The 14,281-nt window shown below is 39.1% G+C and overlaps 1 protein-coding gene and 1 pseudogene across 2 annotated transcripts in view; one reads left to right on the top strand and one right to left on the bottom strand.

The window, feature by feature from the left end:
* Window positions 1-14,281, top strand: part of LOC148731781 (FYVE, RhoGEF and PH domain-containing protein 4-like) — a 102,849-nt pseudogene that overhangs the window by 8,587 nt on the left and 79,981 nt on the right. The window contains exons 5-6 of the transcript XR_016002055.1: window positions 271-372; window positions 1,590-1,677. The product of XR_016002055.1 is annotated as an FYVE, RhoGEF and PH domain-containing protein 4-like (transcript). The remainder of the gene's footprint in view (window positions 1-270; window positions 373-1,589; window positions 1,678-14,281) is intronic.
* The window catches only part of LOC148731782 (uncharacterized), a 37,473-nt gene continuing 32,580 nt past the window's right edge, over window positions 9,389-14,281 (bottom strand). The window contains exon 3 of the mRNA XM_088760789.1: window positions 9,389-9,633. Coding sequence (XP_088616915.1) covers window positions 9,514-9,633 — 120 coding nt within the window. The 3' untranslated portion in view covers window positions 9,389-9,513. The remainder of the gene's footprint in view (window positions 9,634-14,281) is intronic.

Genomic DNA, 14,281 nt, shown 5'->3' on the forward strand with positions numbered 1-14,281 from the left:
CAAATTCTCCTTGTCAGCATCTTAGGAAATGTATAGAGAACAGTATGGAGAATATGCATACTGATGTTTGGGTTTAGATCATAGCTTTGGGTCCTGTGGTTGCCTTGAATTATAGTGAATATCTTGTACAGGTTACAAAAAATTGATAATTTCAATTCATAAAGATCATTTTGTTTCTTATAACCATCATTTAAAACTATCATGTGATTCGTTTTTCCCAAGCCTTATTAATTCCAATAATGGTGTTTTCGTCATTTTGTGCTTCTTTAGATGTATATCCTATAAGTTGGAAACTTTGACAAAGCAACAGAAACTTTAGCATCTTGGATTAAGAAGTTACCAACTATGGCGATTCTGATTGAGGACATCCAAGTAGGTTATACAATTAGAGAAATTCTCAATTGAGCGTCCAAAATGACCCGAGACTACTTTGGTTTTGCTTTATTTTGCTCTGTGATTGGTCCAGAAAACTCGCGCCACTTTCTTAACCAATTAGATTCACAATTAAAACCTGGTCGCCCGCGTTGTTCCGCGTTTCAGGCAGTTTGCTTCTTTTTTGCTTTTTTTTTTTTTTTGACTTCTAGTTCTCATCGATTTTTGTTTTACAACACGTTGGCAAAAAGATTTTACTTTGCCATTATGTCTCGTGAAAGTAAGCCACAACAATCAAGTCAAGTGCAACGATTAATGTCGTTTTTTGCTGCCATGGAATTATAAAAATAATTTAATTCTGTACCTCCCAAATGGAAGTACATGTAAAACTTCACCTTAAGTTTTTGATGAATTGCTCAGGAGCCGGCGAATACAGACGTTTTTCCGGTTGTCACTTCTGCCTGGGCTGAACAGCGGCGAAACGTCTGGCATGCGCAAAGGGATCACTCTTTGCTTCAACCCGCGCGGCAATTTCCCACGGAAAATTTTTATAGAAAAACGTTAGAGAAACAACTGCTGTCACGGAATACTTCAGGAGAAAATAGACAAGTTCCTAACGTGGCTCGACCCTAACTTTTCCACTTACCAGCTTAGTGGCTAGTGACATCTTTGATGTTTTTAGATGTTACGACAATTTCAGTCTGTTTACTAGCCAAACTGGCTCGTGGAAATTGAAAGCCACCAGCCAAAACTGAATTTCTACTAGTTTGTGGCTAGTGGGCTACCGTTAGTGTCGAGCCACGCCTAAACATCTGCAAAATCGAGAGTTAGGGGGAAGGGAAAACTTGAGACTAATCTCGCACAAAGCTAACTTGATTACGGACATTCTGTTGATTTCCCATTCTTTTAAGCTTTATCAAAAAATTGGATTTGATAATGCTGTGACTTAGTGGCTCGTGTAGTTGGTTCTGACATCCCGTGAGAACACTTGGTTCTGACGGTCTATAAGCATGCCTCCTCGTTCTTACAACATTCACTCGTGCGGGATGTTTGACTGCTCTGTTCCCGTGCGGTTAAGGGTGACAACCGGAAACAAGTCTATCTTGATGTAACACTAATTTTTCTTCACTAATTAACAGAAAAATGTGTGGGAGTCTAAAGGGAGAGTTATGATTCATATCGTAGATCTGGGTATCTGTATTTTTACGTCCTCTTAGAAAACTGAGGAATGCGAGCATTTAACTCTTCAACACCACATGTTGGAACCAGTGCAGAGGGTGCCGAGATACAAACTGCTATTAAAAGGTAAAATTAGTGCTTGAGATTGCTAGTAGCTAACTGAGGACACATTTTGAATGTCGAAAATAATCCGGTGTTACATTGGTTTTAACGCTCTGTGATTCGTCCAGAAAACTCACACCGCCCTCTCGACCAATCAGATGCAACACTGAAGCCAACCGCGGCTCGATTAGTCGTTTTTTCCCGCGCTTTATTCAGGTTGCTATTTTTACTTTGAAAATTCCTTTCGATGTGATGGGCCGTTTTCATCTCTGTTGTCTGAAATGCGCTTTCCCTGCGTAGCTGGCGGTTTTGTGCGCGGTTTGAAACACTGAGAGGTAAAGCCGCGAGTGGGAATAACTCTTTTCCGTCTGAAACCTCTCGCTCACATATCGACATACTTTTTGACTAACGTACGTGAATACAGTTCCGCGACTGAAATACAACAGTGTATAAGCGGCTAAATTTCGGCAAGAGTGCAAGGATGAAACCAGGTCAGGTGCAAAAGATATTTTGTGCCCCTGGTGATGGACGATCTTTGGCGAAAGTTTCAATCTTTACCTCTTTGCTTACCTGTGTAAAAAAAAAATTCCTTAGTTTTTTAGTATAGTGTAGCCATGGTTTCATGTATGCGCCCGCAAAAGTTCCCGACATGGGCAAACGTTTTTCAGATCTGTAGGTTAAGTCTCACATGAAAAGGGAATTGTCTGTCCCTGTACTTTGTTAATATTTTTACTCATTGCTTTGTTCAGATTATGTCGCAAAGCTACCAGAGGATTCTCTAGACTTGAAGAACACTTCAGGTATGCTGACCCTTTTTTCTTGTTTCGTAACACCCACAACCTCTCATGACGGAAAGATGTAAGGCTAATTCCCCCTTTGCTTTAGCCTTGATGCCGGGGTACCCCCAGCCCAACCTCCCCCTCCGTACGGGGATCAGAATGAGGAGGTTTCACAGGTGGCCCAAGCCAAAGCTCAGTAAATCCGTCTGTACTATATTGTTATTTGGTTATATCAACTAAGTTGAAATTGTAAATTGGCCACCGTATCGGATAAAAAAGCTGACGTTTCGAGCGTTAGCCCTTTCGTCAGAGCTAACGGGCTAACGCTCGAAACGTCAGCTTTTTTATTCGTTACGGTGGCCAATTTACAATTTCAACTTAGTTGATATAACCAAATTACTTGTTACCCCTACCGACGCAGCACCACAGTTTCTTTAGAAACTTTCAGCCTTTGTACTATATTGTACTATATTATTACACAGCAATAGAAAAATATAAGGATTTTATGGGAAATATGATTGCAATAAAAAACCAAACATAATCCAAGATTTACATTAAAAATAGCGGACCTCTTCCTTCAGCCCTGATATTTCTACTGTTACAAAATGGAAACGTGTGTAATCGTATATCGAGGTTGGGCTGCCTGTGCTAACATGCATATCGTAACAAGTTTCAAAGAGATATCGGTGACTGACGTTTTAGCCTGTGTCTTGATGTAGTGGGATTCATTGCAGAAACATCCCTTTTTCTTTTTTCCTAATCTCTTACATGTTTCCCATACTGTTCAGCCAACCAAATATTATCTCTTTCTGTCTCCCTTCTTTTTTTGAGGTGCTGTCAAAATCAGCTTTTTTTGTTTTGTTTTGTTTTTTTTTTTAGATGCTTTAAAAATCATCTCTGCTTCAGCACAGCATGCCAATGACAGCATGAAGAAAACGGCAAGTCTTAAAATTAAATCTAGAATTTGTTCTGAGGCATAGAACTGTTACTAGTTATTTCTTTGAACTCCTGTTTTCTTGAAACCTGTCTCAACTTATTCTTTGTCGAGTCGACAAGGTGGCAATTTTTCCTTCCCTTTCTTTTACCCACTTAACTTGTAACTTGATAATGTTAAAAAGCTGACGTTTCCAGCGTTAGCCCGTCGTCAGAGCGAATCATTCGCTCTGACGAAGGGCTGACGCTCGAAACGTCAGCTTTTTAACTCTTTACGGTGGCCAATTTACAATTTCAACTTAGTTGCCAAAACCAAATTATATTTTAAAAAAGTTAGTAGTATGCTTCTGACGTCATTTACACGGGATGTTCTAGGGCCGCTAAAAATCCCGGATTTGTGGGTAATTTTTAAATAACTGGCTAGTCCAGGACTGTCTCTAATTGGTTAGGACCCAGAGTAACCCTATATACTTCTAAAGTCATCATCATCGTCGCTTTTTTTTTTTTTTTTTTTTTTTTTTTCAGATATTGAACTTAAGAAAAGGGAAAGGTTAAAATGCTAAAACATGAGTGACTTCTGCCCAAATTTTAAAAACTTAGTTTAGGTAATCGCGTGGGGCCGAGTAAAATTAAGGATTAATATCACGCCTGTTTTCGGAAGTTGCTGAAGTTGCCCTCGTCGCTGCGCGACTCGGGCAATTTCTGCAACTTCCGAAAACTCAAGTGACATTAATCCTCAATTTTACGAGGAACCATGTGATTACTTGTTTATAATGTAAGGGGCAAAATGTTTTCTTACTGATCTCGCGCAAAACGGGACGCCATTGTTACAAAACAAACAGAAATTTCTTTACCTTGGCAGCCGTTGCTAAGCGATTTTCAGCCAATCATTTTCAAGTAATTTTGTTCGGGGCAATTACAAAAATTAAGAAAAAAATGCCCTGCCTTGTCCAATCACATTTCAGTAATTTTGCCTCTTATATGATAAGACTAGTAATGTCTTTTCACTATACTTTAATGATATTGATAATAATGATAACAATTTTTATAATTATACTTATTTTCTTTAAAACTAGGAGCGATTCAAGACTCTTTTGGAAATCCAGGAACGAATAGGAGATGATTGTGCGCTGATAACTGCTAGTCGTGTGAGTATCTTGTTCAACCGGTTTGAAACTGGTTTATCCCAAACGGTTTTCGATGGCTCTCGTAAATTTGCATCATTGTTGTCGTTCCAGGAATTTGTGATGGAGGGAGACGTTAGGAAGGTTGCGGCGAGGACGACAGACAGTCATCAAGAACGAACATTGATGTTGGTAAGTAAGTGATGTGTCTGTGCTCGTAAAACTGACGAAGACATTACTCTGTATCTGCGATGCCATTTGTCTAATGTCAGACATTGTGATTTGTCGCTCTCTCGGATGAGAACTTAGAACTATATTTCCCGTCTCCTCCTTTACCTGACATTATTAAACAGCTTGAAAGCCCTGTCTATTTTAAAAGAAAGATAAAATCTATGAAGACCTCTGTCAGGGAAATCAGCATCCAAAAGGAATGCTCTGTAAATTGTTATAGGAACCCTGAATTTAGATATTTTTAAAATTATTTGGTCCCTCCTTCAACTTGTATTTTATATTATTTGTAGCTTTATGACAATTGTATTGTAAATTTCTGTTTTTCCTTATTTAGACATAGTACTAGTTAAGGTCCACATAAGCTGTACAGTTGCATATTTTTTGAAACCTACTTATCAAATAAATGTATGTATATGTCTGAAGGGCACGCAGTTCAGAGTTCCAGTTCGGGACTAGCTCCTGAAACTGGTTATATTTGGAACGCCCTTGTAATGTTTCGCCTTTAAACGTTTCGCCTCTTTCTACTCTAAAAAGGGTAGTAGAAGCTAAATTTGGACCATGTACTTTGTTTTGCAGTTCAACGACATTCTCCTTTGCTGTGCAAAGTTTCCTGGCACAAACAAATACAAAGTAAAAGTAGAAATGGACTTGTACGGAATGGAAGTACACGACGTGGATGAGGAACTGGAAATAGAGAATTGCTTTCGTATAGTAAGCAAACAAAGAGTCATGGATTTCACCGCAGCGTCCGCCGAGGAGAAAGAAGCTTGGGTGAATAAACTTAAAGAGACCGTAAACGAACTGACAACGAAAAGAGAGAGTTATCGAAGAGGGACCAAGCTTGAAGTCATGGAAGAGGGAGACCTGGGAAAGAAAGCGCCAGCCTGGGTACGAGACGAGGCAGTGAGCATGTGCATGCTTTGTGACGTCCTGTTTACGAAGTTTCGTCGGAGACACCACTGTCGCGCCTGTGGGAGGGTGGTGTGCGGACATTGTTCAGGCTTCAAAGCACCGCTGGAGTACAAGAATGGGAAACTGGAGAAGGTTTGCGAAATTTGTCACAGGGTTCTTGTGAAGGGCTCCAGCGAGGAAACGGTCAAGGAAGTGGAAGGGAAGGTTCAGAGTGTGTTGAAAATCGGCCAGGAATCAAAGATCTGGCACAGCGGATACTTGAATTTCAAGGCCAAAGGAGATAAAAGCTAGCAGAAGAGATGGTTTGTGCTTTCGAGTGACTTTGTGTTGTTGCGGTACAAGGCCAAGAAGGTAAAGGCATTATTAGTATCAGTACCATATTGATCACTTCCGAGTCAGTATTAGTACTTACATTGTGGCAATACTAGTAACAACAGTTTTCCAGTATTGGCTGGCAACATCTTGAGGAACTTTTGACTTTATCGAAGACAGACAGGAAGTGTTTCTTAATCAATGATTTCATTACTTCAGCTGGAGAATTGTGAAGTTTCTGTCGACGTTAAAGAGAAAGAAATTTACCAAGACAAGCTTAACTTATTTTGAATAGTAAATTCGTTGAATTTTTTTAGGTTGGAAACTGGAAACTATTTCACTAAGTAGGCTGAAAAAAAAAAAGAAAAAACGACAGCGCCTGTTGCGATTGCAACAATCAAACTTATTTCTGCGGTCGCTTTATTTCTCTTTTCGTGAGTTCGCAAAGATTGTTCAAGCTTCTTCCAGCGGTCCCAGCGATTCTCGTGTTGTTAAAAGTGTTGTGTTCTTAGTCTTTGGTGGAGTTCATTGAGGGCATTTGTGTTTCTTTGATGCAGGACACAAAAGCAGAGTTTAACCTCCCTCTCCCTGGTCACAATGCAGACAAACCATCTCTGGTAAGTTCTGTTGACAGCACCGTGTAATTCTTGTGAGATGAACCCCTGCATGAAAATATCCCTTCTTAAAAGCGCGTCAACCGCGTTTTCCTGCGCTTCAGGCCCTTGGCCTGTTGTTTCTTTGAGTTCTGATTGGCTCCTCGTGATTTCTTCCTTTATTCTGATTGGCCATTCTGATCACTTGAGTGCTGATTTTACGATGCACAATTGATTAACAAAGTGTTTTCGATTCTCTGCGATGACTTATTACATTACGAAATTTTTACTACAAGTCTTTAGCGAAGAATAAAGTGTATGTAAATCGTGTAAACAGTGTGGTGTTTCTCTTTTCGAGCCACAAACTTGGCACGGTTTTTAATAAGATTTTAACTTTTGTATGCCTACTTTTCTGATAAAGTGATATTCTTGCAAAGCCTCTCAGTAGATGGCAAAGTTTGTTTCGTTGCAACAACTAATGCCTCTGTTTTTTAAGCATGCGCTGTTTTACGATGGAAGATTGTCGTATTATCGTGTTCTTTTGTAAAATAATTTTATACGCATCATTACAAAAGGATTTTTATGTATCTTTTACATTTTCCTTTCTAGGCAGACGAGGTGGACCGCCGCAAGAATGTGTTTAAAGTACATCACAAAAACCTTCGGGTGTATTTTTTCGAGGCCGAAAATGAGGAGAGCATGCAAAGGTAATAACAACCGACGAAATTTGAAAATCTCCTTATTAATCAGTATACGTTACTATTGAGAATTTATCAGGGAATCCGAGATCGTTTTGATGTGATGTGTTTATCTATGTTTTAGTCTCCGCGCTAGAATTCAAATCGCGATGTCTGGCTTTTAACTCCCAAGATCTGATTATTAATTGTCCCCTCCATCTGCTACACATTTCCTTGTAATTTAGTTACGGGAATTGGGTGATAAGTCAAGATGATTACTTCTACCTGATAAGTTTGAGAATTCTCATTACCTGTTTGCTAGATAGTGTTGGATATTTTCGGGAGAAGATAGTTGTGAGTCGCCTCCGGGGAATTTAAGTATTAAGTTTTTCTGTCCACCCCAATGAAGACCAGCACTTTGTCAGAAAACCTGGCGAAATGGGGGGGGGGGGAGGGGTAGGGACGGTAGGGGATGAAAAGGGGATGACTTTTGATAGACTAGAATCCCGTCGTGGGGTGGGTGGAGGTGGGGTTGCCATTGCGACTTGTTACTCTCTGATACAGAAACTGGTGTGATCTCCAGCGGTGTGGTTTAGTATAACTACACTGAAGAGCGCATTGAAGAATGATTTCTCATACCATGGCAGAGGGTAGATAGAGAAAACTGTTCCAGGAGAAGACTGCTGACAATCAGGGCTGAATTTTGTCAGATTCTCCGCACCTTAATCCAAAGAAATAAGCGGAAAACTGTAAGGAGAGTTTTTATTTCTTATCAGGTGGATGGAACTTCTGGCTCGTGCAATGAAAGCTGAGGAAATTGACGAAAAAAGTCCGGAAAATCAGGAAAGCAGTGAGATTGTAGAGGTCACGGTTATTTGAGCCTTGTGATTTTAATAGCTTCAAAATATTTGAGGAATTGAAAAAACTCCGTTCTCCTGACGAGGTTGCAATTTTCAATAAATATATGTCAAGTTCAGAATTTTCTTCAAAATTACGAGTCAGAGACATACGAGACATAATGAAGTCAAAGAATATTATGGGATACTTTCAACAGCTGGTGGGATGATGAAAGGCAAGATTGATTTGGTTAGGTTTTTCTTGATCCCTACGAGGCATTTTGTTTACGTGTAACTCTCACAAAGTGTCTCCGAATAATATCACTTATAATATAATACTGAAAATAAACGACGCGTTGTTAGTTTCATTAACATTCACGCGTATGTAAATAAATAAATACCGGTACATAAATTTAGGCCGCTTATTTTGTGAAATAGAGAAACTGAAATACCACTTACTAACCGAGTTCGATGTCCGTACTGTAAGTTATAGACCGAGTTTTTTTTTTTGAGCGGAGAAAACGAGCGAAAAAGGCATAACATGTAATACGAACCTGGAAAACGAGATTACTAAGATATCTCTGGATTCAGAAACCATAGGGAAAAACGGCCCGTTGAATTGAACAATCATAGCACGCTTACTAAATGAGAGATGCGGTAACTAATTGAAGTTTTTCATGCTTCGAAAGATGCGGAGATGTGTTCATGAGCTATTGTAAAGAATTGGAGTTGTTGAGGCACTATAAGAAAATTTAACTAAGAAAAGTGTCTCAGGTTAAGAATACAGATATTTTTTTCCTATATATTTTTGTAATAAGAAGTTTTGTGTATGCGAAGGAAATAAAATGCATTGTCACTCAGGCTAATGTGTCTGTAGTACCGGTTGGAGGGAGGATAAATCTAATATTTATCTCTATTTTGAAAAATTCAAAATCAATTATTATTCCCACGACGAATTTTCGGAGTTTCACTTCCCAGATTTCAATTTTTTCCTTCAAAACCATCATCGAGTCACAATAATGCCATTCTCTAAATTGCAGCTTCAATTTCGAACACTCTCCGCGGGTATTGTGATTATGAAAATGATGGCCTGCTTAAGAGGGTTATATTTTTCTCTTTATTGCCAGGTGTAAGAAAGTACGTGGGATGGGCAGGGAAACTGCGAGGCAAGCGCAAGTAAATTGCGGGGAAAAACTGCCGGATAAGACTCCAGACAAAATGCGGATAACCTACGGGAAAAGAGCAGTAAAAGTTCGGTAACCGTAAGGGAAAACCACTATTCGCCTGGGACAATCTGCTGCTTGAATGCGAGAAAAGCGCAAGGAAAGTGCAGTTAGCGTGCTGGTGACTTGAAATAGACTGCAAAGAACTATACAAAACATTGATTCTCAGTCACAAGACCAAATCAAACCGTCAGATTTTATTTCATGTTACAATGATTACTAGAAATCTTACAAAGAAGATTATGCTTCGTCTTTCGGCACGCACTGCTTCATGGGAAAGGGAATCTTCACAATCGGAAGTGTCACGTGAGTCGTGGTTTTACAAACCAAATGTTCCTGACAGCCGCAGTTATGCACGCTCTAAAAGTTAAATAAAAAAATAATGTCTGGTTAGGAAAGTAGATCGGGTTCATTACAGTAGCGGAATAAACGAAGAGTCCTCAGGGGGGTGGGACTCGGGGGAGCGTGAATGCCTGTTTACTTTCCAGTGAGATTTCGGTGGTCTATTCTAACTTTTGAAAACCCATTTTTACCGCTCTATAATTTCCATTTCACAAAGCCTACCTATGTATTTACCCTTTCAGAGCGTCCCAAACAACATTGACTCGTTTTGGTGGCTCGACCTAGCTCTAGAAGTTGGAACAATTTTTAGCTGTAGAAAAAGGAACAATCTTTAAGGAGTAGATGGACACTCCTCAGTGGGTAGGCTTTGGGCACTCTAAATTCCACTTTCTTATTTTGGACCCTCATTGTTCCCTTCCCATTTTTACCCCCCAAACCAGTCTGTTCTCAGACCTCAGTTTGTTCTCAGATCGCGTGATTCGACCGAGACAAACTTATGAAAGACTGGGGAATAGGCATCAGCATCAAAGGAAACCCGCCTACCATCCAAGAGCGCTTCTCGATTACATGTTGTAAAGATCAAAAGTTTATGTAGTCAAAACAGCCAATCAGAACTAAAGAAATATTACAAGGAGCCAATAGGAACTCAAAGTGAACACCGAAACCCCCTGAACAACTTTAAACGAGGGACCAGTCGCGATTGGTTTTTTATTTTGAACCTGGTTGGTTGAAAAAAAGACGCAAACTTTCTTAACCAATCACAGAGTAATGTAGAACAAAACCAAAGCGATCCACGATTCTTTCAACAGTTAATTAAAAATTAACTATTTACAGTTATTGCACTTACCCTGAGGTAACAAGTGAAGTATTTCAGCAACTTCAGGCTACATCGCTTGTTAAACAGACAACAGGTGTTTGGCCAAAAACAGTCGGCTGCCGTCGTGCATTTCTGAAATCAAAGCTTAACAAAGGCAAGATTTCATGATAGGGATTTTTCCTCGTTCAAAGAAACAGCATAATTTCTGATGTTTCCAAAAGACCAGAAAAACAATTCTTATTATAAGGTAAAACAGAGTTTTGCTAGAACCGTTGTAACACGATCTCTCTCGACTACAAGTTTTTCTAAACGCAGCGAGGAAAAAATAATTCAAATTTTTGCCTAAGTTCTGACAGTTTCTGCTCCAATAGAAATAAGAAAGAAAACCTTGCAAGGACAAAATACACAATTATTTTCTGTTTTTTCTTTCTTTTTTTTTTTTTTCATTAACAGTTTCCTCCCCTTGCCAGGATAAAATCTTGATGCCGGGTCCAGTACTGCACTGCCAGGGTCCAAAGTTTCACTGACATCAATTTCTGTTAGTTTTTCGACAACGATGGGCTCATTGATCGGCATGCATTGCTTCACTTCAGCTGTTTGTTCTCCATGTCCATTTCCCGTGTTTCCTTGTAGGCTAAGCTCGGTGCACAGTTACAATGGGGCTTTTCCTGGGAATGAAAACAAAACAGCTTCAGGTTAGGAGCTTAAATTCTCGCAAACGTCAAAGTTCTAGACTTACCAAAGTGTCGCACGCTGAATACTTCGGCAAATTGGAGCAAGCCTAAGAAAGATAATAAGTTTGATTTCCAACTAAGAAGAGTTTTACACCATACACCTTAATCTTATCTAAATCAAGAATATCGTTATTTAAGCTGAGATTACTAACTCTGTTGCATCCGTCGGTTTACTCCAACCTTAATCATCCCTTTAGCAATTGAAAATCAAAACAGACCGCTTAAATTTTCGTTTTGGTATGAGTGTGTGAATAAAATTTCTACGCAAACTATCACTCACGGTTAAATCATCTATATCTTTCATTTTCACAAAATATTTTCTCCTCTTTTTCGTCCAGTTAGTATCGATACCGCGTTTCTTTGTTTGTTTGTTTTTTTATATATGCAAAGAAATTGAAGGTAATCAAATTGAATTACACCAGGACATTTTAGTTACACCGCACCGCTTAGCCTTATCGATAATTACCGCTCTAACCTGATACTTTTAAACTCTTTTAGGCCTAAGATCATGTTTAGTAATTCTCCTTACCCTCTGCCATACAATTCTTATGATGTTAGTTTGGGGAATCTGGTATTGGATCAACTAATAATCTCCTAATTGATGTTTTCCTTTATTTTAAGCATAACTTTTGTCCTGTTCACTCATGGACGTTAAAGGATTGACAACTTGCTTTAGAGCGTTTCTGGTTCCGAAACGAAAAGTAATCTCTTTTAAGCTTTATATGAACAACTTACCAAAGACAACGAAAAAAAACAGCATCAGGACAGCTACGGTTTTCATTTTGAGGACCTGAAACTTATCGAAATTAAATGGGGGAACCTTGAGGATCGAAATTGACTCAGTCTTAACTGAGTAAAACTACAGATTGCCGGGTCAGTCATCTTTATACGTTTTTGTCACGTGATCGTAGATTTCGCACGATGCTATTGAGAACCTGTTTGACAGGCTTTTCAGTAAAAATGCTTGGATCATGTCAATCTAGTAACAGACATGAAAGAGTTCCAAAGCTTTAAGAAACTTTTCAAAAGGAAATGAAGATGTATGCCCTCTGCAGAAACATTAACCCACCTCTTATTGAAAACGTTAAATTGTCGTTTAGCGCATTCTTATTATTTCTTAAGAGAAAATGGCGGGGAGGGCTTAAGACTATGAGTCATTGCTTAGAATCCATAAGTTGCCGTTGATGAAACATAAAAGAGTTTTAAGTTTGGTTATGCTTAAAAAAGCAACACTACTTTTATGAGCTTCCTCTACAGTTCTTAAAAGTACAACGTACAATCTCTTAAACATGTAATCGATTGTTAATTCAGCCTGTGTCCAGTTCGCGCGAATTTAATTAATTTATCACAGTCGTAAAGAGCTTGTAATATATGTTAAGCATCTGTGAAAACACGCCACATACAAGAAACAACATATTTAACAGTGTAATGGAAACTTAGATAAATATTGAGTAGAAGTAACACTTTACAGCACATTTAAGCCAAGGCTCCTTAATCTGTTTGCAGCTTTTGCTGTAGTATACATTCTCGAGAACGTTTGAAAAAGCCATTGGAGAGAGTTTGACGATATCAGCTGAGTTCATTTTGTAAATTGGCCACCGTAAATAGTTTCTATGGCTGACGTTTCTAGTGTTAGCCCCTCGTCAGAGCGAATAGAAGGGTAACGCTCGATACGTAAGCTTAGAAACTCTCTAAGGTGGCCAGTTTAAGTCATCAAGTCAGTTAGCCATACCATTACCGCAACCGCACCAATACTTATCAGTTCTGCTATCGTTTTTAAGATGCGTAGGGTATTTCAGTTTCTAAACTGAGTAGAAACATTATAGTAAAGCATGCATGTGATCTTGGGTGGATCACATGCAAAGTGGTTCTTGCAATGTAATTAACGCATGTTGAAACTGAGGCCATTATGAAGTCAAAATACTTGTCAACATGCAACCGTCTTATGATGCAAGGGGGGCATTCGATGCCCGGGGCAGAAGGTGTGGTACTCCAGTCCTTCTAGGCACTATTTGGACGCTAATATCAACTGAGCTACGAAGCCCGCTTATGCTGGGGGCAAAGCAAATTTTAGTCACGTGTTCATCGTTCCCGCAAGGGAATGTGAACAAATTTGATCTGCTGTTCCCTTTAGTTCTATCGTTGGTGCTTTTCGAATTCTTTCGAGGCTTAGTGCTTTCTTGTTGCTCGGAAGAAGCTGGTGTTGGCATCCCACTTTTTTATTTCTCTGTGGGAAGGCCAGCGTAAATAATAAATTTTCTTTTCGAACCATGCCTATCAAAAATAGTAGGCCAAGGGCTTTATAGTCTGTTGTTATATTTAGTAGTGACATGCGATTACAGAAGAAAGTTGAAAGCGAGAATTAAGAAATTGATTGCCAACTAAAGAAGCTCTTGATCGATACACAAATTCTCCTCGTCAGTGATATGAAATGTATACAGAACATTGTGGAGAATAAGAGTTCTGATGACAGGGGGGGTATGAAGGGAAATTTAGTAGGTAACAGGTACCTCTAGCAAAAGGAGCAGAGGAGTCGAATTTAACAGTCTTCCGTAAAATTCACCACACTACTGCTGCGCATCTCTCTCGTGTTGATCAAGCGTTGTTATACGCGTGAGTTGAAGTCCTTTCCGGATAATTGTGCTTTCACGTCTTGAAAGCAAAGATAAACATTCTCTGCCAATCAGTTTTTTCATTAAATCATTCTGTATAATTGGATGATGGTTTCATTTATGATTTGAGAGCAGCAGCGCTCATGATGTCGTTCGCGACAGTTTTCGATTCAGTCAAGCTTTAGATAATAATGCTAAAAATTACCCAGCACCTACAAATATGACATACGAAAATGAAACGTGAAGTTCTGCTTTCCGTTTCCAGTTTTTTTTTTTCTTAAAATTACCTACAACCTCCCTACGACTTCCTGTCTGTACAAGAACACTGTATATGTTACATGTTCATTTTGGAGACAATCATCTAGAGTCAAGAGCTCGAGAAAGTTTGATCGCGGAAACATTTTTTCAAGAATTTATCTTTGAGATTGAGGTAAGAATTCAGTTGTGGTGCATTGTTTTAAGCGTCATCTTACACAAATGTACGTTAAATCTATTTGAACGCA

The sequence above is a fragment of the Stylophora pistillata genome, chromosome 5 (assembly GCF_964205215.1).
Source record: "Stylophora pistillata chromosome 5, jaStyPist1.2, whole genome shotgun sequence".
NCBI classification, from domain to species: Eukaryota; Metazoa; Cnidaria; class Anthozoa; order Scleractinia; family Pocilloporidae; genus Stylophora; species Stylophora pistillata.